This window comes from Myxine glutinosa, chromosome 4 (genome assembly GCF_964187855.1).
Source record: "Myxine glutinosa chromosome 4, kmMyxGlut1.1, whole genome shotgun sequence".
Taxonomy (NCBI): domain Eukaryota; kingdom Metazoa; phylum Chordata; class Myxini; order Myxiniformes; family Myxinidae; genus Myxine; species Myxine glutinosa.
Genome location: NC_136264.1, coordinates 150,987,825 through 151,011,003, shown reverse-complemented (window position 1 = coordinate 151,011,003; position 23,179 = coordinate 150,987,825). Strand labels below are relative to the sequence as shown.

Here is a 23,179-nt window from a genome sequence, read left to right as displayed (position 1 = left end):
CCTCAGAGCCCCAATATCAACATTAGCAAACAGCAAACCGTGCAATGAGCTCACCTTGGCTCGGCTGCTCCTGAGCACTCAGTGCTTCCAACTCTTCTCTTGATCTACAGACCAGACAACCCAAACAACAATTATGGCATTCATTCCCTCTGACCAGCTAATAGTGACATGGCAGGCATCTAATGACAATAAACAACACTCAAATATAAAAACAAAAGCCGCTTACAGAGCAAAACTTCCACTCCTTTTCCCTGTTCTTTCATTCATTCCATTGACGTTTGTGCACATGTCACTTATCCCATATGCTATCCCAGGAGCCCCACCCTTTTAAAGAAAATAAATAAACCTACATAACACATAAAAGAAAAAGATAAACTATTTAACAATGCAGTCCTTTGCAGGTGTATCTACATTACACAGTTTGTCTGAGAAGTAGAACTAGTGTGGAACCGGTCACTCCTTAACAACCCTTACGACAACGTTTAGTGTTCCTTTGGGAACGAATGAACAAACACCTTGAAAATAATAATTTTTAATGGCACATTAAACAAAAAAAATAACCACCTTTAGAGGCCATTTTTCCCCGCAAAGCGGGGGTTGGCCTTTTTCGGGAACCGTGGTTGTTGTTTTTTGGTCCCCTTTTTGAAGCAATGTTTTACGGCCGGATGCCCTTCCTGACGCCAACCCTTTTTGCCGCCTTTAACGACAAACAGGGAATTACCAGTGAGTTGGTACTCAATTAGCCGACCTCGGAAGGATGACAGGTTGAGTCACCCCCCCCTGGCGTTAATTCAGCGATCGACCGAGATTCGAACCCAGGATCCTAAGCCGGCACCCTAGCCGCTAACCCAACACCAGGGCATAGCCTGGTTGAAACCAGTGTTTCATCCGAAGCTGTAACTTTTTGAAAATGAAATAAAATAAGTCATTAATCAATAAAATAAACACGAATTGATTAATCAGTAAATACAAAATAGATTAATTGATTAATCAATAAATCAAAAATATCCTTTAGAGCCACATCACTTGGTCACTGTCATGTCCGAATATCAGCTTCCTAACTCAAAAGGTGCCTGAGATATTGCTCAGATGAGAAAGGCGAAATTCAACAATCAACACCTAGCCGCTAGCCCATTTAATGGCACATTGGCATATTTTAATAAATAAAAGGTGCTATAATCATGTTTTATTCAAGAAAATTTAATTGTATTTTATATTATTTGATTATTCATTACCATATCCACTTCCAGCGGTCGTTGGCGATAGAAAGCACATGCATCCAATCTATCTGCAAACTATAATATTGGGGGAAGAGGGCACTACTCCCATGCCAGATATGGGATTCCCAGTATACTGGCGCGCATTTCGCCAACCTTGGAAGGATGACAGGCTGACAACCCAACCTTGTGTTAGGGTTACTTCTTCCATGTATAGGAGATTGCATTATAATTGGGATGTCAAGATTCTGCTCCAGATAGTGGTGCAACAGACGGGCCCACACATCTGTATCAGCCACCACAGCTACACCGGATGCCCCCTCTGAAGCTGCCATGAATGCTTGCTGCACTATAATATTGTTGCGGATATGAGGATTGAGTTTTTTTTTATTGTGTTGTATTGTATAGTAAATGGTTGTGAATTAGTGTTTTCGTCTTTCACCTTGCTCCAGTGTGTATAAAGGTCAAAGGGCGTTCCCATAGTTAGTTCAATAAAGCATACATGAAGGACACTATAATATCCCTGTTCAGTAGTTTATTTCCTTATTCTGTGTATTAGGTTAAGGCTTTGTCTTCCATTAAAATGACACTCCATTGCACCAAGTGAAATAAGATAGATTCCCTTCATTCTTCATTCCCCATTCCCACTCCCAAAACTTCCATTGCCAAGCCTCAATTTCCAGCTGCATCCCCTCCAAGTCTCCATTGCCAACTGCACTGGGCAGTTTGCCAGTTTGTTACAGCTGCGGGTTGTTTTCGCTCCAAAACCACCATTGAACATGTGCTCGGGTCGGGGAAGAAAGGCGTGCCCGCCCGTCGTCCTCAAGGGCGGAGCCAGAGGGTCGCGCGACCAACCAGGGCCGAGGTGAGCACACCGATGGGCGTGTCCTGATGGCTGGTGGCTTGATCGCCGGAGGCGTTATAAAAGCGCGTGCGCAAGGTACTGCGTAAGATGATCCAGGAGAACAGAGAACCAACTGCGAGAGAACATTAAGGAGATCATCCAGGGAAGCACAAAGCCTGTTGTAGTCCTGGCAAAGCACGCGACGTCCACAGCAGCAGCAGCAGCAGCAGCAGCGGCGGCCACAGCAGCAACAACACTCAACAGCCGCTTGGGGCCTGGACGGCGGTTTTGAGCAGGGCCGCGAAGGAACGGCGGCTGCTAAACGCGCCGATCGTGCTGCCGGACCCCTTGGACTTTCCTCTCCCTCCTGCCTTCCATCCTTTTGGTGTACGTGAGTTTGTTCTGTTTGTTTTGTCCCTGGGTATTTAATTAAGTTTGTATAAGCTAGCGTTGCACTGTGTCTCTAAAATCTTCTGTATATTATTTTATTATCTTTCCTTCTCCTTGGTTATTTTTGGGTGTAAATAGAAATAAATTATATTCGTATTTCCAACCTTTTTGTCTTCTTCTTCACATCCGTGTCGCCTTAGTCTTTTCCCTATTGAATATCTGTGGCGCGATCCGGCCAACGTTCGGGGATCAGGTTAATCGGGGTAACTGTTAGGCCGCGGTGCCATCCGCTCGGCAAACCAACATCCTTATCCGCGGGCCGTAACAATTGGTGTCAGGAGTGTCGGATTCGGACCTGGGACTAAATTTATTTAGCCCAAATTTTGGAACACCAATTGTACAATTGGCAGTAACAATTGGTGTCGGGAGCGGGAACGGACCCGAAGCGCACTTAACGCGCTCAAAATTACAAGCTGCTGAAATTGTTTTAAAGACAAAACCCGAATTTTGCAATCGCGCCATGGCTGGTCAAGGCGACGGGATGTCGGTGGGAGAGATAGACGGGGTAGAATCGACCCAGAACCTCGGGGAAATGTATGTGGAGGAGGGCAATGAGGAGGTGGTTGGAGGTATCAGGCGCACAAAATGGCACCCTCGCGCACATGGTTATTGCAGCGCCAAATTTAGCCGCGCCCGTGGTCGCGGCAGCCGAGCCAGAGATGCCGGAGTACATGCGATTTGTTATGGCCCAAATCATGGCGGAAATGAAACGGGAGAATAACGGTCTTAAAAAATTGAGTGATAAAATTGAAGCAATAACGAACGAAATGAGGGCCGATAATGAGGGACGGGCGAGGGACAGTCGCATATGAAGTAAGGGAAGCGGAGAGGGACAGAGACAGCAGGTTGGGCGAAAGGGTCCCAGGGGTGCACGACGAGGTAACGCGGGTCGAGAAGCGCTGGTTGAGCGAGGCGGAGAAAAGCGCGGGTACAATGACTGGTGTAGAAATCGCGACACGGGGTTTGGAGCAGCCGGCGACCGCTGAGGTAGAGGGGATTTTATTAAAGCCAGCGGTCGTTGGTGAGTAAAGAAAAAGCAGTAGTGGGTATAATTAAAATTGAAGAGACGACGGAGGTAGCCCGGGAATTGCAGGGCGAAATGGATTATGCTCAAAGTCCGTGCTCACATCACGATGCTGTGCTTAATCCTTATAAAGATTTGCAGGTGTTGGTGCAGGGAGGAAGAAGAACCCCGAAAGTGAGACGGGCTGCATGTGGTGCCGGGAGATTTTGTAAAAGGGGGTTTGGCGCGAAGAGAATAGTCGCGCGATTGGGGTCAATATGGCACCCGGGCGTTGGTGAAGGGTCCGGTGTGAGTGGAAATAGCACGCGTGTGAAAAAAAGTGTGCGTCAAGGGGTGAGCGTGTTACGAAGCGCGAGTGTGATACCGAGTGCGAGCGAGAATGCACGTCGGGGTGTACGGAGTGTGACACAGGGAGTGAGAGCAATACGGAGTGTACGTGCGAGGGTGAGTGTGACACGGAGTACGGTGGTGGTGGAACGTGTGCGAGGAAGCACACCTGAGTTGGTGGTAGCGCGAGTGTGGGAGAACCCATCTGAGCGTGTTAGTGGGTGGATGCAAGAGTGCACGCCCATGGTGAGTGGTACGGAGTACGTACCGAGGGAGAGTGCGCAAGACGGTGCGCGAGGTGTGTTAAGGGGGTGTGCGAACGGCGAGTGTGCGCAAGAGTGTGCGCGAGAGGTGTGGTGTGTAACAGGGAGTGCGTTGGTGGAATGGACGGAGTGTGGGGGATGCACTGGAACGCCGGGCTTTGCGAGTGTGAAACGGGTCGCGTGGTGTGAGCCTGCAAGTAAAGCATCCACGTTGAACGGGGTAGCGTTTAGGGCGACGGATAGCCGATGCGAGCACTCGGGGCACGGTGCGCTTTGTTGGATGCCAGGCCCGGCGCGGATCGATACTGCGTCGCTTCTCTTCGAAGCGTCGGTGCCGATTCGGGCTTGGCCCCGCCCTGCACGGTCGAGTCCGGGCCTTGGCGGGCGAGGCGACCGGTCCGGTTCAAGGGCGAGTGGGAGGAAGCGGCATGGTGCCCCCTCGCGGGGACGGGGTTCCGACCGGGGGAGATAGAGTAATCGGGCCCGGGACCGCAAGGTGCCGCGCCGAGATGGTGCGTGGAATCTCGGCCCGACCAAACCACCTCCCTTGAACCGAAAGCCGGACGGATTCAACCTGCAGGCGACCAAGCCACCCGAATTCATTGCTCGGCTTTGCGAAGCCGAGTTTAATGATGTCATGACGCACCGAGGCTAGGATATAGCGGACTGTGATGATGATGATACTGATAGTGTTTTTGGATTCGAAATTTTGGGATAGAAAATTTTTGATTTGTTGAATTTGGACGAGCAAAATTGGTAGTGGAAGATACCCGATGTGGGGGGATGGCAACTCTGCCATCTCTCACAGCGGGGGCAAAGGAGCACTAGATTTATGGGGGTTATGGCAGTGAAAACTAGCCCGGGAGGGTTAGGATATAATGATAGGGACCTAGAAGATGACCTTAGGTAACGTTAAGATTAGGTAGTGACGATACCTGTAGTGGGGACGCAGGTAGATTAGTGTGGATGATAATGACATGGTATGTGCTTAGTTTAAAGGGAAGACGGGGAGCACTAAGTTAGCAGGGCAACAGGTAGTTCAGATGATGCCGTGTGAGTGTTAGAGGTGTATTGTGAAAAGTGTGTGAGGAACAGGAGTGATTGCACAGGTGGGCAACTGAACAGGTGTGTGGAGCAGTGTATGAGTGAAAGAAGGTGATTGTGCGTTGTGTTGACCAAATGGTCCAGGGACCAAGGAGGGTGCAGGTGGCACCAGGTGTGATTGCACAGGTGTGCAACGACAGGTGTATGGAGAATGGTAGTGTGGATTACAGGGTAGTGTGGAATATATGGAGTATTGGAATGGTGGTCGTGGAGTGAGTATGGTGGAAACTGTGGAGTGGAGTGGATGGTGCGAAGGTGTGGATGGGGGAAAGGAGGATGGACCCCATCACGAATACCCGGGGAGGGTAGTGTAAGTGTTAGGTAGAGGGTACAGGTAAATTGTGGTTGGATATTGGCATCTGTGGTGCGTGGTGGAAGAATGGTGATTGGATGGGTGCATTAGTGTTGTGGAAATGGCTGGGCGTGTAGCCTGTTAGTGTGTGTAGTTGGTTTGGGCACTCCACCACTGTGAGGATGTCGGCCAGGTGAGGCCGCAGGTGGGCTCTGGGAGCCGGTAGAGTTGTTGTGGATGGGGCCCGAGGATCCGGAGGACGGACCCGGGTAGCGCAGTGCCGGAGGGCACCGAGGGGTGACAGAGCCAGGAGGGGTCTTCCCCAGTTAGATAGGTTAGGTGAGGAGCAGGTAAGCTCGGAGGCAACTGCAGTGGTGGAGGTGTGCAGGTGGGTAGGCCTGCTGGGAGAGCTACACACCCCAGTCCTGAAATTGTGCAAGGGCACAGGGAGATGAATCGGGGGAGTGAGACCCCAAATTGGGAGGCACCACAGTTTGGTCAATGGGAATTGGTTTTTAAAACCACATAGAGTAAGATTGCCAATGGTTTGGCAGGGAAAGACCCCGGGTAGTGTAAAGTGTGTTAAAGTCATTTAGAGGATAGTTAGGATTGAAGTCTCCTCGCACCATCTGCGTCCACTCACCTGAGATGACGTGCCTCCACACCATGCCAGGTTGTTTTGATTATTTTTTATTGTGCAAATGTTTGGAATGTGAGACGCATCATGACGTGGGTGTGACATTGTGCTTGATGTTCCATCTCTTCCTCCTTATGAGGTTTGATGACGAATTGGGTGATGGCAAATTTTGGATAGAGGGATTGTGGGAACGAATTTGGTATAGGAGAAATATGGGGAAGACGTGACAATAGTGACGAATTTGTAAATATGGGGTAGGGGCAAGGGTAGAGTAGGTGACGGGGGGGTGACGTACGGGACGAGCTTTTCTCACTTCGCTCTCCGTACGCATTTCGCCTTGCATTACCTTATTGATGTGTACCCTTGTGACCTTACCCCTCGCTCATCTGTCTGTCCCCCCTTTTGTCTCCCACATGAGGCCCTGTGCGCCGAGGGGAGCGTGCGTGAGTCCGCCATTGTGCGCCCGGAACTCCCAGAACCAGCTGTCTGCATCGATGCACCACATTATGGACCACATGTCTGTGGCTGAGCACCACTGATGGACCCCAGGGGTTGGGGCATGGCCCCTCTGCTGGAACCGGCCATGAGGGCCCGAAATCTTGCTGGCGGACCTTGATCACAGGGCACCGATGCCCCACAGGTGAACCACAAGTCGGCCCTGTGGGCCATAAATAAAAAAAATAAAAATGGACACGTTGGGTGTATTTTAATAGTGCAAATAGGCTGCCAGCAAAGGAAGATGACAACACCAGGAAAATAATAATAGCCAGCAGAGGGAGCCGAAGAGCAAGAGACCACCTGCAGGGTTAGGGGTTGTTGTTTTTATTTTTATTCAGTGAACAATGATGACTGTGCACCGATTGGTGCTTGAGGGTGTGTTGGTGCGTTTTGGGTGCTTTCATGGTGCGTCGATGCAGAGCAGACTCTCTCTTCCCCCCCCCCCCCCCCCCCCCCCCCAGAAAGAACAATCACAGGTCCTGGGTTGCGTATTGTAAATAAAAGTAGAGTCACTGTAAATAATGCTCCCCACCGTCAGTGTATAGTTTGAAGACCATTCCGCAATTCGGTTAGCTGTGGGCGTGAGTCTGTTAGGCAGGGTGCAATGGAGCAGCGGGACATATTTATTTATGTTTTAAAACTGTCGCACTCAGGGTCAGGTTAAAAGTAGAGGGAACTACACCTACGTGTCATACGAAATTAAAGTTATAGGCCCGGGACGTGCCTAAGAGGAGGAGGGTGCAGTGTTGCGGATATGAGGATTGAGTTTTTTTTGATTGTGCTGTATTGTATAGTAAATGGTTGTGAATTATTGTTTTAGTCTGAGCCCTCCTTGCTCCAGTGTGTATAAAGGTCAAAGGGCGTTCCCGTAGTTAGTTCAATAAAGCATACATGAAGGACACTATAATATCCCTGTTTAGTAGTTTATTTCCTTATTCTGTGTATTAGGTTAAGGCTTTGTCTTCCATTAAAATGACACTCCATTGCACCAAGTGAAATAAGGTAGATTCCCTTCATTCTTCATTCCCCATTCCCACTCCCAAAACTTCCATTGCCAAGCCTCAATTTCCAGCTACATCCCCTCCAAGTCTCCATTGCAAACTGCACTGGGCAGTTTGCCAGTTTGTTACAGCTGCGGGTTGTTTTCGCTCCAAAACCACCATTGAACATGTGCTCGGGTCGGGGAAGAAAGGCGTGCCCGCCCGTCGTCATCAAGGGCGGAGCCAGAGGGTCGCGCGACCAACCAGGGCCGAGGTGAGCACACCGATGGGCGTGTCCTGAAGGCCGGCGGCTTGATCGCCGGAGGCGTTATAAAAGCGCGCGCGCGCAAGGTACTGCGTAAGATGATCCAGGAGAACAGAGAGAACCAACTGCGAGAGAACATTAAGGAGATCATCATCCAGGGAAGCACAAAGCCTGTTGTAGTCCTGGCAAAGCACGTGACGTCCACAGCAGCAGCAGCAGCAGCAGCGGCGGCCACAGCAGCAACAACACTCAACAGCCGCTTGGGGCCTGGACGGCGGTTTTGAGCAGGGCCGCGAAGGAACGGCGGCTGCTAAACGCGCCGATCGTGCTGCCGGACCCCTTGGACTTTCCTCTCCCTCCTGCCTTCCATCCTTTTGGTGTACGTGAGTTTGTTCTGTTTGTTTTGTCCCTGGGTATTTAATTAAGTTTGCATAAGCTAGCGTTGCACTGTGTCTCTAAAATCTTCTGTATATTATTTTATTATCTTTCCTTCTCCTTGGTTATTTTTGGGTGTAAATAGAAATAAATTATATTCGTATTTCCAACCTTTTTGTCTTCTTCACATCCGTGTCACCTTAGTCTTTTCCCTATTGAATATCTGTGGCGCGATCCGGCCAACGTTCGGGGATCGGGTTAATCGGGGTAACTTAGGCCGCGGTGCCATCCGCTCGGCAAACCAACATCCTTATCCGCGGGCCGTAACAATATTGTCAGCTTCCTCATGACTGGTAATACAGATCGTCTTTCTATGACAATGCCCTTGCTAATCTCGATAGTTTCCTCCTGTCCTGTTATCAAAAGTGTGTGCTCCTGTGTATGGTTCTGAACGTCTTCATCTCTTTGCAAGTCCTCGCATATCAGTTTCATGAGCTGTTTCTTATTGCCTGTAACAGTCATACTGCTTTCTGTGTGGGGATTGGTGTTGAGGGTGTCAACTGATACACCCTGCCAGTACCCCTGGCTAATCGTGTTGAATCTTTGGTGCTGAATTCATTGTATTTATCAAAGACTAGATAGACATCACATTTGGAGAGCTTCTCTGCTATTTTGTGCTTGAAGGCATCAATGTAAGTCTGCACATTTCCAACAGCAGGCCAACCAGGTATCCAGAGAAGGGCACACCCATCAATGACAGTGACTTGTATTTCTTCATGGGCTACTCTTGATGACACCTCAATTTTCATATCTCTTTTCAAGATGTAGTCTAGTAGGAAGACTAGGTCCCCCTGCACCCCCCGGAGATATACTTCTAATCAGTGTTTCTAGATTGGAAAAAATGTGTAGAAAATGACTAGCTATGGCCCCAAGCTGAAAAAATGTCCCACATACCATTTTTATGCAAATTACTGCTGCCATTATCAAAAAAAGACTAGGTCCCCCTGCACCCCCCGGAGATATACTTCTAATCAGTGTTTCTAGATTGGAAAAAATGTGTAGAAAATGACTAGCTATGGCCCCAAGCTGAATAAATGTCCCACATACCATTTTTATGCAAATTACTGCTGCCATTATCAAAAAAAGACTAGGTCCCCCTGCACCCCCCGGAGATATACTGAAACTGGCAGTGACTGGTGATTGAAATGCGGTGCCTTTTTGTGTTTCAGGTCGAGGTACGTGAACTCCCCACGATCTACAGCAACCAGGAAGAGACTGATACCAGGGTGGTTCTGTACCTCCATCATGCTGCTACCATCGGATACAAGAACGCTGTAGTCAGAACACCGGACACAGACATCCTCCTGATCCTGCTCCACCATGCCCACAACATCAAGCTGACGGTGTACCTGGATACAGGGTCAGGGAAGCATCGCCAACTTGTCAACGTCTCTGAGCTGGCAGAATCCCTGGGAGAGGACTACTGTGCCACTCTCCTGGGGTACTATGTGTTCAGCGGAGAAGACTGCACCAGTGCCTTCAAAGGGAAGGGAAAAGTCGGGCCCTTGAAAAAGCTGGAGAAGAATCCCAGGTTTCACAGGGCATTCGGTGAACTGGGTGACAACTGGGATGCCAACCCTGAGGTGGAGAGGCAGTTAGAAAAATTCACCTGTGTGATGTACGGCCAGAGTCGCGAGTCATCAGTGGACATTGTCCGTGCCAAGCTGCTACGAAAAATGGTGGGAGAGGACAAGACCCTCACATCCAAGTCCAAGGTTGATCTGGCTCGCCTTCCTCCATGCCAGTCTGCCCTGAAGCCGCACATCCAGCGTGTGAACCACCGCGTAGCATTGTACAAAAGAGCCGATCAACCTATCATCGAAAAGCCAAAACCTTATGAGGAGCAAGGATGGATAAGGACAAGTTCTATCATGATCTATGCCCTTCAAAACATGGGTCTAGACACCTTCATTTTTCAATTATCTGCAATATTGGCTGAGATATGTCAAAAATCGTTTTTTTGATAATGGCAGCAGTAATTTGCATACAAATGGTATGTGGGACATTTTTTCAGCTTGGGGCCATAGCTAGTCATTTTCTACACATTTTTTCCAATCTAGAAACACTGATTAGAAGTATATCTCCGGGGGGTGCAGGGGGACCTAGTCTTTTTTTGATAATGGCAGCAGTAATTTGCATAAAAATGGTATGTGGGACATTTTTTCAGCTTGGGGCCATAGCTAGTCATTTTCTACACATTTTTTCCAATCTAGAAACACTGATTAGAAGTATATCTCCGGGGGGTGCAGGGGGACCTAGTCTTCCTACTAGACTAATGGATTTAGATGCGGATATCCGCATATCACCAGTCTGCAAAGAGAGCCGTTGGCAGTGGAGGCAATTCATGGGACATCAGATGGTCAAAGTCTATATCCCTATTACTGGCCTGCAGACATATGACGACTGTCGATTAGGTTTGTATCAAAAACCTTCTGCGCGCCGATATTTACAGACTTCTTCGTGTCTGCCATTGAAGTTATCCTTCTTGCACTCTTGTGATGAAAGCCTCGAGTAAAGCCTGGTTTCCATGGTGTCAAGGCGAGCAAAGTGAAAGGACGAGGTTCTAGCTCAGAGGGGATAGCAGTATTCCATCAAGCTGTGGATGAAGGCCTTGATGGACAAGAGATAAGGTGTGCTAAGGAAGTACTTTACCCGATGGAGGATGCCCGGTCCACAAGTAGTTACGGAGTTTCCACAAAGACAACAACATATGCCATGCAACTGTATGCCATCTATTTAAATCACACAAACATGCACCCAGGGACATACCATAAGAATCATAATCACGGTTGTAGCGTCGGGTGCTGTAGTCACGTGAGTAGCGGTCCCTGGGGGAACAGGATCATCAACCAATAAGGATGCAAAAACAAGAATAAGTTGTTTACACTCCAACACATGCAGCAGGAAATTTGAAAGACAATGTACAAATCAATCTTCACTGCCAACTCCATCCCTTCCCTCCCTTCAAATGGTACCACTGCCGACTCCTCATGAAACAGCTGAATGCCTCAATTCTGTTTGCTTCCAAATCTTGTCCCCAACCCATCGCTCTCTGTACCCACCCTACCCAGTCGCACCCAACTGCTAGGCCATGAAATCCATCATCACAATCGACATAAAATCATTCCTTTTCTTCAACGGCACGATCTCAGACAATTTTCACCCTCGTTTTCTCTTCGCTGAGGACTACCCTCTGCCAAAGCATCCCTCACCCTTAAGATAGATAGGCAAGCAGCAGCCTCTTGCCCCTCTGCAGATGTTGGTACAAACAGGAGCTGGTACTAATCTTGGAATATGTTGTTCCCTTCTCAGGTTGTTGATAAATTAATAATCGATTGCACTTACTACTAGAAAATTCACAGACCACCTTCTGCCATGCAGCATGTGAGGGAGAGGAGGGGGGGGGGGGGGGGGGGGGGGAAACCCAAAAAAAAAACCAAGCACATGGAGCGGAATTGGTCAAGAGGATGTACAATGTCGTAATATTTTGTCCAAGTACTGCTGAACAGAAGGGTTTTGAATGCAGGAAGGTGGCGATTTGTGTTCTTCAGTGTTAAAGTACATAATTCAATTGAAAATAAATAAATATTTTAAAGGTTGTAATAATACATTAGTTAGCCAGCTTACCCATCTCGGCTACCACCGTAATAGTCATCCCGTCGAGAGCTGCCAAAACTGCGCTGCTGCTGCTGGGAGCCTCCGTAGTAATCACGACTGCGGCCGCCACCAAAACTACTACTCCCACCCCGGGAGGAGCCATAGCCTGTAATTATAGCATAGCTGCATTCAAAATTCGACAAACACCTCCACATTACATTTAAAAATAGGGGCAATACCCCTGGGAGCTCACCTGGTAAAATAATTCTGTATACTACACCAACTAAAGGTATTTCAAACAGTATCACAATATCCTAAATCAATGTCAATTGTTGCTAGGAGACACGGCAGCATGTAGAATCATAATAATAATAATATATTTATTTTATATAGTGCTTTTCAAGAAGCCCAAAGGCGCTTTGGCAGAGTACAAAAAACAAGTGCAAAAAGACAAAAATCAATAGGTAAATAATCAAAGCAAAAGGAAGGAGGAGAAGAGATAGTCAGGGGTTAAATGCTGTGGGTTAAATGTTGAATGCAGTGTTGAACAGGTGGGTCTTGAGTGATGTTTTGAATGTGGTGAGTGAGGAGGAGTCTGTTGGTGTGAGGTGGCGAGTTCCAGAGGGTGAGATGCAGCGATGGAGAAGGTCCTGTCCCCCCAGGATCTGAATTTGGTCCGGATGGGGGGGGGGGGGGTCAGGAGGTTGGTACCAGCAGAGCGGAGGTTGCGGGTGGGAGTGTGTCTGGAGAGGTCAGTCAGGTAGGATGGGGCCAGGTTATGGAGGGCTTTGTAGGTCAAGAGGATTTTGTACTTGATTCTCTGGGGGATGGGGAGCCAGTGAAGCTTATAAAGAACGGGGGTGATGTGGTCACGGGTCCGGGAATGGGTGAGGAGACGGGCAGCGGAGTTCTGAATGTATTGGAGTTTATTGGTGATTATTGAGGGTGAACCATAGAGGAGGCTGTTGCAGTAGTCCAGACGGGAGGTGATGAAGGCGTGGATGAGGGTTTCTGCAGCCGTGGAGGAGAGAGGAGAGGGATGGACGGAGACTGGCGATGTTTTTCAGGTGAAAGAAGGCCGTCTTTGTGATCTGTTTAGTGTATTTATCGAAGGAGAGGGTTTGGTCAAATATGATGCCAAGATTCCGGATGTGAGGGGAGGTGGATACTGGGAAACCATCGATGTTGAGGGCAAAGTTATGGGTGGATTTGTTGAGCATTTTTGGGCCAATGATGATTTATTTCAGATTTATCATAGTTAAGTTTGAGGAAGTTGATTTGAAGCCAGGATTTTATTTCATTGATGCAGTTTGTCAGGATAGAGTGGGTGGCGGTGGAGATGGACTTGGTGGAGATGAAAAGCTGGATGTCATCGGCGAAGCAGTGGAATTGGAGACCATCACGGTGGATTAAGTGACCAAGGGGGGACAGGTACAGGATGAAGAGGAGGGGGCCAAGAACTGAGCCTCGAGGGACACCTTGGGGGAGGGGAGCAGTGGGGGATTTGCAGTTATTGATGGAGATGAACTGGCGTCTGTCAGAGAGATATGATTTGATCCAAGAGAGGGCAGTGCCGGTAATGTTAAAGGTGGTTTCAAGTCGGGCGAGGAGGATGGTGTGATTGATGGTGTCAAAGGCGGCGCTGAGGTCGAGGAGGATGAGAATGTTGAGGTTGCCGGTGTCAGAGGAGAGAAGGTCGTTGGTGATTTTGAGGAGAGCAGTTTCAGTACTATGGTTGGAGCGGAATCCGGATTGGAATGTTTCATATAGGTTATTGGCAGAGGTGATGCTTGAGTTGAGTGGCTACAGCGCGTTCCAAAACTTTTGACAGAAAGGGTAGGTTGGAGATGGGTCTGAAGTTGTTTAGGGTGTCAGGGTTTAGTCCAGGTTTTTTCAGAATGGGGGTAACAGCAGCAATTTTGAGGGATGGTGGGACGATGCCTGTAAACAGGGAGGAGTTTATTGTTGCAGTGATAAGTGGAGAGAGCGCAGGAAGGGAGGCCTTGACAAAGCTGGAGGGGATGGGGTCAAGAGTGCAGGTGGCAGTTTTCATTCCCATGAGGAGTTCAGAGAGGTCAGTAGGGGAGACTGGGGAGAACTGAGACAGGGGTTGGCAGGATAAGGGGGGGCAGGTGGTTTGAGGGGGAGGGGGAGCGGGTGCGGTGGTGATTAAGCTGTTCTAGATGTCAATTTTCCTTTGGAAGAATGAAAGGAAGGAGATGGTTTTCTACTGTGAATGACGGTGGTGGTGTTCAGGGGGCTGAGGAGTTTGTTTATTGTAGAGAAGAGTGCTTTTGGGTTTCCAGAGCCAGAGTGGATAATTTGAGAGTAGTAGGTGGAGCGGGCATCTTTATAGTGCTGTAGGTGGTCCTTGTAGGCTTGGGAGTGAATTGAGAGACCTGTTTTATTGCGGAGTCTTTCAAGTTGGCGAGCACAAGTTTTCATCAGGCGGAGTTCAGGGGCAAACCAGGGAGCAGAATGGGTGAAAGAAACCGATTTGGTTTTTATAGGCGCAAGCTTGTCAAGGCAGGAGGAGAGTGTGGTTGTCGTAGTCAGTGAGGTCAGAAGGGGTGTGGAGGTCAACGAAGGGAGAAGGACCTTTTTCCAGAGAGGGTGGATGAGAATGATGTAGGTGAAAGAGCGTTTAGCTTACGGAAGTTGATAGTGCGATAATGCCTTGGTGCTGGGGATGTTGATGGTCATAGTGATGGCTAAGTGGTCAGAGAGGGTGAGGTCAGAGCCAGAGATGGTGCAAAATTAATCCAGTAGAGTTCAGGGGCAAACCAGGGAGCAGAATGGGTGAAAGAAACCGATTTGGTTTTTATAGGCGCAAGCTTGTCAAGGCAGGAGGAGAGTGTGGTTGTCGTAGTCAGTGAGGTCAGAAGGGGTGTGGAGGTCAACGAAGGGAGAAGGACCTTTTTCCAGAGAGGGTGGATGAGAATGATGTAGGTGAAAGAGCGTTTAGCTTACGGAAGTTGATAGTGCGATAATGCCTTGGTGCTGGGGATGTTGATGGTCATAGTGATGGCTAAGTGGTCAGAGAGGGTGAGGTCGGAGCCAGAGATGGTGCAAAATTAATCCAGTAGAGTTCAGGGGCAAACCAGGGAGCAGAATGGGTGAAAGAAACCGATTTGGTTTTTATAGGCGCAAGCTTGTCAAGGCAGGAGGAGAGTGTGGTTGTCGTAGTCAGTGAGGTCAGAAGGGGTGTGGAGGTCAACGAAGGGAGAAGGACCTTTTTCCAGAGAGGGTGGATGAGAATGATGTAGGTGAAAGAGCGTTTAGCTTACGGAAGTTGATAGTGCGATAATGCCTTGGTGCTGGGGATGTTGATGGTCATAGTGATGGCTAAGTGGTCAGAGAGGGTGAGGTCGGAGCCAGAGATGGTGCAAAATTAATCCAGTAGAGCAGACAAGGTCCAGAATGTGCCCACGGTTATGGGTAGGAAAGTTGACATGTTGAGTGAGGTTAAAGCAGGTGAGTAAATCAGTGGTGTCAGTGGCTATTGTGGAGTCAGTGGAGTCCATGTGGATATTTAAATCACCGAGGAGGATTGAGGAGGAGAGGGAACAGAGCTGGGTCAGAAAGTAGAAGTCAGACAGGAATGATGGGTGTGGTTTGGGAGGGCGGTAGACGACAGCCATGACTGACTGCGTGTGACCAGAGTTTAAGAGCCAGGTGTTCAAATGATGGAGCAGATGAGATGGAGATGAGGCTGGTCTTGATGTCCTGTCGGTGTATTACGGCAATTCCACCACCTCGGCCCTCCGAGCGTGGTTTATTGGTGTATGTATATCCATTGGGTGTAGTGAGGTTGAGTGAGAAGTAGTCCAGAGGTTGTTGCCAGGTTTCAGTGAGACAGAGAAAGTCCAGTTTATTATCCAGAATGCAGTCCTTCAGGATGAGGCTTTTGTTGTTGAGGGACCGGGTATTGAACAGGGTGAGCTTCATGTTTGTTTGTACGGTGGGGATGAACTCAGGTGATTTAGCCAGGGTTTGCAGACAGGAGGTGCGATCGTGTGCATCACTGACCAGGTGCGCTGGGACGATGAGTGGGAGTGCGCTGAGCCGACCAGAGTATGGGAATGAAGTGACCTGTTTGTAAGTAAACAAACTTACGACCAGAGCCTCTATGAATATATCTGGGTCGTCGCAGGAGTCCGTGGTGTTTGAGTAATACTAATGTAATACTAACGTAATCCTAAGACTTTAAACCCCCAGAAAATACCTATTTTAGGGGGCAACCCCCTCTCCCCTGTAGACACCAATTTTTCTAATGCCATGAAGAAACGTTGGTGCATTATGGGTGATGGTTGTGGTCAAGTTTCATTGAAATCACGTGTGTAGTTTCGGAGAAGAGCAAATACTTACTTTGGTGGAGGAGGGGGCTCACCACCTCAATGCCCGATTTTTTTTTTTTTTGTAATGCAACAGACAAACTTAGTGCATCATGGCTGGTAAAGGTTGTGGTGAAGTTTCATCGAAGTGCATGTGTGCGGTTTCAGAGAAGTAAGCAAATACCTATTTGGGGAGGGTGGGGAGGTCAAACCTGGACCCACTTTCATCGCCGGTAGACCCTCTTTTCCCACAAACCTTAATGCCATGAATAAACTCGAGTTGCAACATACCAAATATAATTAGGCCAGGTTTGGTCACAATCCCATCATCAGTTTCCAATAGATTGCAAGTGTTTACAGATTGCCGACGCGCCATACAATAAGCTCCCCGAAACTACGTTTGATGTGAGAAAATAAATAAATAAATAACCCATGGGGGGGAACTGATGGTTATTAGCCCCCAATGTACTCAATCCGCAATGGGGGCTTATTGATTGGGTCTCATCCATCAGTCATGATGATCCATAACCTCGTCTTAGTCATCCATAACCAGGACATGTATAGGCTGATTTTGTTCATACTTGGCACAAAGACAATACATGATGGTACATACATATTCACATCATTTTGTTTCATGATGCGATCAAATATGGCCGACTGGCAGCCATTTTAGTTGTAAAAAAAACCCGATGTTGAACACGTTCTCAACCATTTCCCAGACATGCATGGTCCGATTTTGTTCAAACTTGGTACAAGCACAGCACGTGACGGCATACATGTGCACCTCTTTATTTTGCGATATGATCAAAAATGGCCAACTGGTTATACTCGGTGGCCATTTTAGTTAAGAAAAAAAAAAAAAACCCAGTATTGAACAAGTTCTCAACCATTTCTCGGAAATGCATTTACCGATCCTGTGCAAACTTAGCACAGAGACAATGAATGACGGCTTGGATATGCCCATCATTTTTTTTCATCGAGATCAGATCCAAGATGGCTGCCATTCTTTTTTTACTTGAACATGTCCCCAACCACTTCTTGAACATGCATGGACCGATTTTGTTCAAACTTGGCACAAAGACAATACATGAGTATACATATGCAGAATGTTTTGTAATCCGACCAAACATCGCCTGGCGGCCTTTAACTATATGCAGCAAAATTACTAAAATCACAAGGACTGACATTTTATGTCTTTTTCTCCTTGTTTCCCAGGGTTTCAGAGAAGATTTTAAAATAAATTACCTTAATTTGAGGCAAAACCCCACCCCCTTTTTGAGCCTCATAGGGAGTGGATCCAGATGGAGCACAATGCCACGAGACCTTGTCGTCCTGATGCATCATACCAAGTTTGGTCCATAATCGGTCAGGTGGTTTGTGAGAAGATGCTTTAGTCAAATGGTAACGGACGTACGGCTGTACACCAGGACCCTGGCACTCTGACGTTGACAGACCGATATGTTTACGCCCACATTATTTTGCATACTTGCACCAAGTTTGACCTATCCCTTCAGCCATTCTCAAGTTATTGCAGCAACGAAAACCTATCAGTATCATGGATGGTCAGACAACCCAAAAACAGTGTCTGGCTACTTCAACTGAGGCATAAAAAAAAAAAAAAAAAAAAAAAAAAAAGCCACAAACAATGACATTTACTTTTGATTAAATGAGGGATTTCAGGTTTGACTTTGCTGAAGGGGGAAAAAAAAAAAAGATGACATTAATTTGAGGCAATTTTTCATTTTAAATTGACTAATTTCTCCGTTTTGACAAGGTGTTTGCTGTGTTTTTGGGCGTGGTCATCTGAGTGTGTCGTGGGTGGTCGTGCAACCTGCGAACATAATATATACATATCTAAACCATTTCTTCCATATTAAAGCCGTTCCTCTCAATTAAAATAACACTGAAAAGCAACATCTTTCTTAAGCATTAAATCAACATTTAAGGTCAGTTTTAATGATACCGATTCTGCAGCACCTTGTTTACCAATCTTTGCAAGTCATGAGAACCTAAAATTGACAGAGGAGCACCTTTGGTCAAAGTTTGGCCAAGAGGGCGACCATGAATGATGCGTTGAATTGGTCAATAATATATCAGGAATAATTATACAATGAATACAAAAGCTTTCCCTCTGATGAGACGTGTCCAATGCTGGAGAATATATTGAAAATAAATCCGTTTTTGTGATATACTATATACAAGCTGGTAAAAACATTGAAAGTCCAAATCAAATTTCAACTGCGTGGAAAAAAGAAAAAAAACCATTCCATGCCTTGAGGTGAGTTACATTGGATATTGCGAAAATAATAATAATTTGAAGAAAAAAAGAAAAGAAAAACTTACTACCCCTGAAACTACCTCCACGTGTTCCTCCTCTGTAGCCCCCTCGACGCCCATGGCCTGCCTTCTCTACCGTTATGGTCCGACCATCCAAATCCTGCAAAAGACAAGGATCAGAGAGAAATACGTACATAGAATGGGGGCAAGTTATTATTATTACTAGTGAGGTACCAGTGCTACGCACAGGTGGGAGGCCATAAGCAAACAGACAATGCAGAAACCACGAATACTAAAGCATGAAACCAATAAATTCCACATTCCTGCAGCACCCTCAGTCACAAGTCAGACATGGACAGCAAGTTTGTGAAGGACTTCCATGAAAAACGTACCCGTTCGCAAACAGGTACGTGAGTTCCATACCCAGTCAATGGCGAATCTGCATACGGCGATCCGTGAATTCACGTTTAGAAAGTAGAAACCGTCATGGCATTTCGTCATTCACTTGAACTCGATATATCTTTTTTTCATTCCAAACAGCATAACTCCAATGACAAATTAAATACCATCAATATAAAAAATAAACTTTTAACAACATTCGTGACATCAACAAATATTTAAATCCTGATACGGTCAGGTGAACACAATTACAAATTCAAAATCGTAATTGTATTCACTCAATTCCAATCAATTGATACTTTAACAAAATGCTTAACACGATTAACATTTAACAATTTAACATTACGATTGAATGACGGTTGTATTGGGATATTATCAAACCCACGCATTGCCGTCATCTGTCCACTTCCGCATTCGCGGCAGGTTCATAATTATCAAAATCTAAACAGTATTTGTAGAATTTCAGCAAAAGCCACATCACTGTTCATATCGGTAAATATTATTCCATAGTGTTTGGAAAAACTGAAAAAACAATATAGCCTATTTTACTCCCAGGGGTCCCAGGAATACCCACCCAAAATATCGTTGCGATCGGTTGATCCGTTTTTGCGGGACCTTCGAATGGACGGGCGGACATTTGGTGAATTATAGTAAGATTATTATGTAAACAAGCGTTACGCCTAGTAGGCCATGGGCTACCTAGACCCCTGGTGCACCCCCCCCACCAACCTACCACCCAAGGTCTTTTTTAAGCCTTGGGGTGTCCTGAACACGAAATTGAATGTTAACAGTGAAAATATAGGGACGAACTTTCCTGCGTCAAACACCATGGTGACTATCCGTTAACACCTGTTAACCTTCACACAAAATTTTTCCAATTTTTGGGAATTCTGGGAATGTTAGGGAATTCTTTACCGGACGAAATTTAGGGAATTTAATCCACAGTACAAGATTTATGGAATTTAATCAGCAAAGCCAAGCCCCAATACAACATATGGGAATTTAAGGCCGCCAACGCGATTCATGGAATTCATGTTTTCCAACACTCTTTACGATTATTTGCCATACAGTTTTTGTTTTCAGTTATATCTCCTGTTGTACATGTGAAAAATATAGTTAAGTTCTACCCAGGCAATTCTGAAAGGACTTTGTCACAGGTTAGTTAAGTTTTTACTAATACATGTCGTGTGACATGGCTGAAATTCACACAATTGTAGTTAAGTTTCAATTTCCAGTGTACCATTCAACCAAGTGAATATATACATCTCCTGATTCTCTTACCTTTGGTTTTACACATAAATACTAAATATTACACATATATTTGATTGTCTTCTGTTTCTAAATATGACTTTAAACGTGTCTTTTCAGGTCCAGTGTGAATGCACCAAATGACGCAGCATGATCATGTCTGATCCTACTGACCCCTCCACGCCGATGGAGACTGGTCCACCTCCCCAGAAAAAAAAACACGACACGATAGTGGTTCTACAAGTAATGAAGAAACAGACACAGAAACATATACCCGAATGCATTGTCCATGTTCCAGGATTAAAGTATGGACCACTTCAGCTGCTTTCGAGCACCAGTACCGCCGAGAACAAATTGTCGAAGTTGCAGGACATCAGACAAAGACGGCTTTCCCAACCAGTGGATTCTACACACAGGATGAAAGGATCATGTGATCTAATACCCAGTACCCTGTCAGACCATCATGGTTATCACCGACAATGTTACCAACGCTTCACTATGAATCTGGATCGCCTGCAACCATCTGAACCATCTGACCCACTTGAAACAGGTACTGCCCCCAGAACAAGTCGGTCGTCCGAAGGTGATCGCGTCCTCTTCAACCCCGACTGTTTATTTTGTAAGTCTGAAGGGAGGAAGAAGATCAAATCAAGTGGATCGTGGACATCAGAAGGTTTGTCAATGTTTGAATTTGACGAGGGAAAAATGTTGTCGCGTCAGCTGAGGAGCGAAGTGATGAGAGCTTGCTACGTCGGATCAGAGGGCATGACCTGTTCGCATGCGAGGCCAAATATCAAGTCCTGTCGGGCCAAATATGTACAGAAGCCGCAAAAGTGGAGAAGCACTAACGATGAACAGCGGAAGAGGCAAGCCGACATGGAGAAGGCACACGGAGTTGTGTGAAGGTTAACAGGTGTTAACGGATAGTCACCATGGTGTTTGACGCAGGAAAGTTCGTCCCTATATTTTCACTGTTAACATTCAATTTCGTGTTCAGGACACCCCAAGGCTTTAAAAAAACCTTGGGTGGTAGGTTGGTGGGGGGGGGGGGGGGGGGGGAGGTGCACCAGGGGTCTAGGTAGCCCATGGCCTACTGGGTTCTGTGGGGCCTGACTATACGTGAGATTAATTCTAGTTGTGTTTATAACAAAGCATCTCCTTCGGATGTGCATCGAGAGATTATTTTCTAGCTCCTCAGCACAAATGGCCAAGCTGGAGATGAACGAGTACAAGGAACTGCCCGATCTACCCATTGCCCTGGATTCCAAGGAGACGGATGATCCCGACACTAGCAGCATTTCGCTTTTGACTATCACGCTTTCTATGCCAAGCATGAACGAATGTTGCAAGAGCTTAAAAATCTCCTATTTACCCCAGAGGAACAACACATCCAATCCCTCATGAACCTCGATTAACTGGAGAATCAGCAAGGATTGCGGCTGCGGGAGGCGGAGGGAGCCAGTCCTGCGGGGGAGGTGATGCGCCCTCCAACAAGGCACAACTCCGTCAAACCAGCCGTCTTCGTTGCAGATTGGAAAGTTAAATAAAGTTCCACAAAAGTTGTTCTTTGATATCAAGAAAATTAATCAATTAATATTCGAACAGGAGAAGGGAATGTGGGAATTGATATTTACTTTATTAAACCTTTTCTTATTAGACTGCTGACAGGCTGTGAATGTGATTTTTCTCATTACCCTTTGATTACCCTTGCCTGATTAGAGGGTATTGCATTTGAGTCCGTTTGTGCTTTCGCCCGCACAGAATAAATATGATTCTCTGCAACCGTTGGTCCGATTGAAAGGAAATTTTCACCATTGGTGCAACTGTACCTGTATAATTTTTAATAATTATGACGTCATAGGTCACGTGGTTCGGCCGCAATCTTGGAAAAACCGAAAAACTGCACCTCTATATTTCCGAATAGAAAAAAAATTGACATGGCTCATTGTAAAGAACTCTCCATGGGGAATAAAATATGTTAATGAAAGATGTCATAGGTGCCTCCATTATGACATCATAATTAGACAAGTACAAAACGTCATCCAATCAAGATGAAATTTCTTGAGCAAAATGTAGGAATAAATTAGTTTCGAAATAAAATAATGATGACGTCATCGGTCACGTGGTTCGGCCGTCATATTTGTTTTAACACAAAAGCCTTAAAAAGCACCGAAAATACATCCTGGCGAAGTTTCGCAATCTGATTGCTCTTTCTTGTTTCTCTTGCATTTCGCTTCATGGCCAAAAACTGGTTCACGTTTTTCTTCCTGTTCATCCAACAATGAAAGGATCTATGTGTTTTTTCCTACCCTGGTACAAAACTCCCACATCATGGTGAGGGACCTTCAAGGTTGAAATGTGAGATGCTTTGGGCACAAGATGTCCTTGGGGAAGCTTCTTGTGGAGATGGTTATCTTTGCTCTGTTGAAACTGCCTTCGTGCTCATAAAGAAAGTGCGCACGCAGTAAATGCTTTTGAGAAGGGATCTGGCATGGAATCTGGAGCCAACCCTTTTCCTGTATATGTGAATTCCATATTAAACAGCTTGTATCTTCAGTACGGTGTCTTTAGTGTCTCAATCGGACATCCAACATCGACACCATCCTGGAAATAATCTGCCAAAATATCAAATAGTATAGTAATGCACTCCCTCCAATTATTTTTTTTATTTTTTATTTTTATTTTATTTTTTTTTAAGCCCGGCAAAACTAATTTATTTTACTTGGCCTTACAGACAGACTTGATTTTGAGATAAAGAAGTCAAATCAGTTCACCTTTCAATCATAACACAAACTTATACCAACTTTGGTCAAAACCCCATCACTGGTTCACAAGTTACCATGGAAACAAGATTTTATCCAACATTCCCCCTATCCCTGCGTCAAGTCAACATATCCCTGCGTATCGTAGGAGGCGACTAAGAGGGTTGGCATCAGGAAGGGCATCCGGCCATAAAAAAAAAATTGCCTCAAAAAGAGCACCATGACA

The 23,179-nt window shown here is 46.4% G+C and overlaps 2 protein-coding genes across 2 annotated transcripts in view; one reads left to right on the top strand and one right to left on the bottom strand.

Moving 5' to 3' along the window:
- Positions 1 to 23,179, top strand: part of TNFSF10 (TNF superfamily member 10) — a 407,659-nt gene that overhangs the window by 294,747 nt on the left and 89,733 nt on the right. The gene's annotated exons all lie outside the window — the stretch shown is intronic.
- LOC137425408 (cold-inducible RNA-binding protein B) overlaps positions 1 to 23,179 on the bottom strand; it is a 51,143-nt gene that overhangs the window by 18,638 nt on the left and 9,326 nt on the right. Inside the window, exons 4-7 of the mRNA XM_078776624.1 lie at positions 18,626 to 18,704; positions 11,964 to 12,099; positions 11,106 to 11,164; positions 55 to 104 (exon numbers count right to left, since the gene is read on the bottom strand). Coding sequence (XP_078632750.1) covers positions 79 to 104; positions 11,106 to 11,164; positions 11,964 to 12,099; positions 18,626 to 18,704 — 300 coding nt within the window. The 3' untranslated portion in view covers positions 55 to 78. The remainder of the gene's footprint in view (positions 1 to 54; positions 105 to 11,105; positions 11,165 to 11,963; positions 12,100 to 18,625; positions 18,705 to 23,179) is intronic.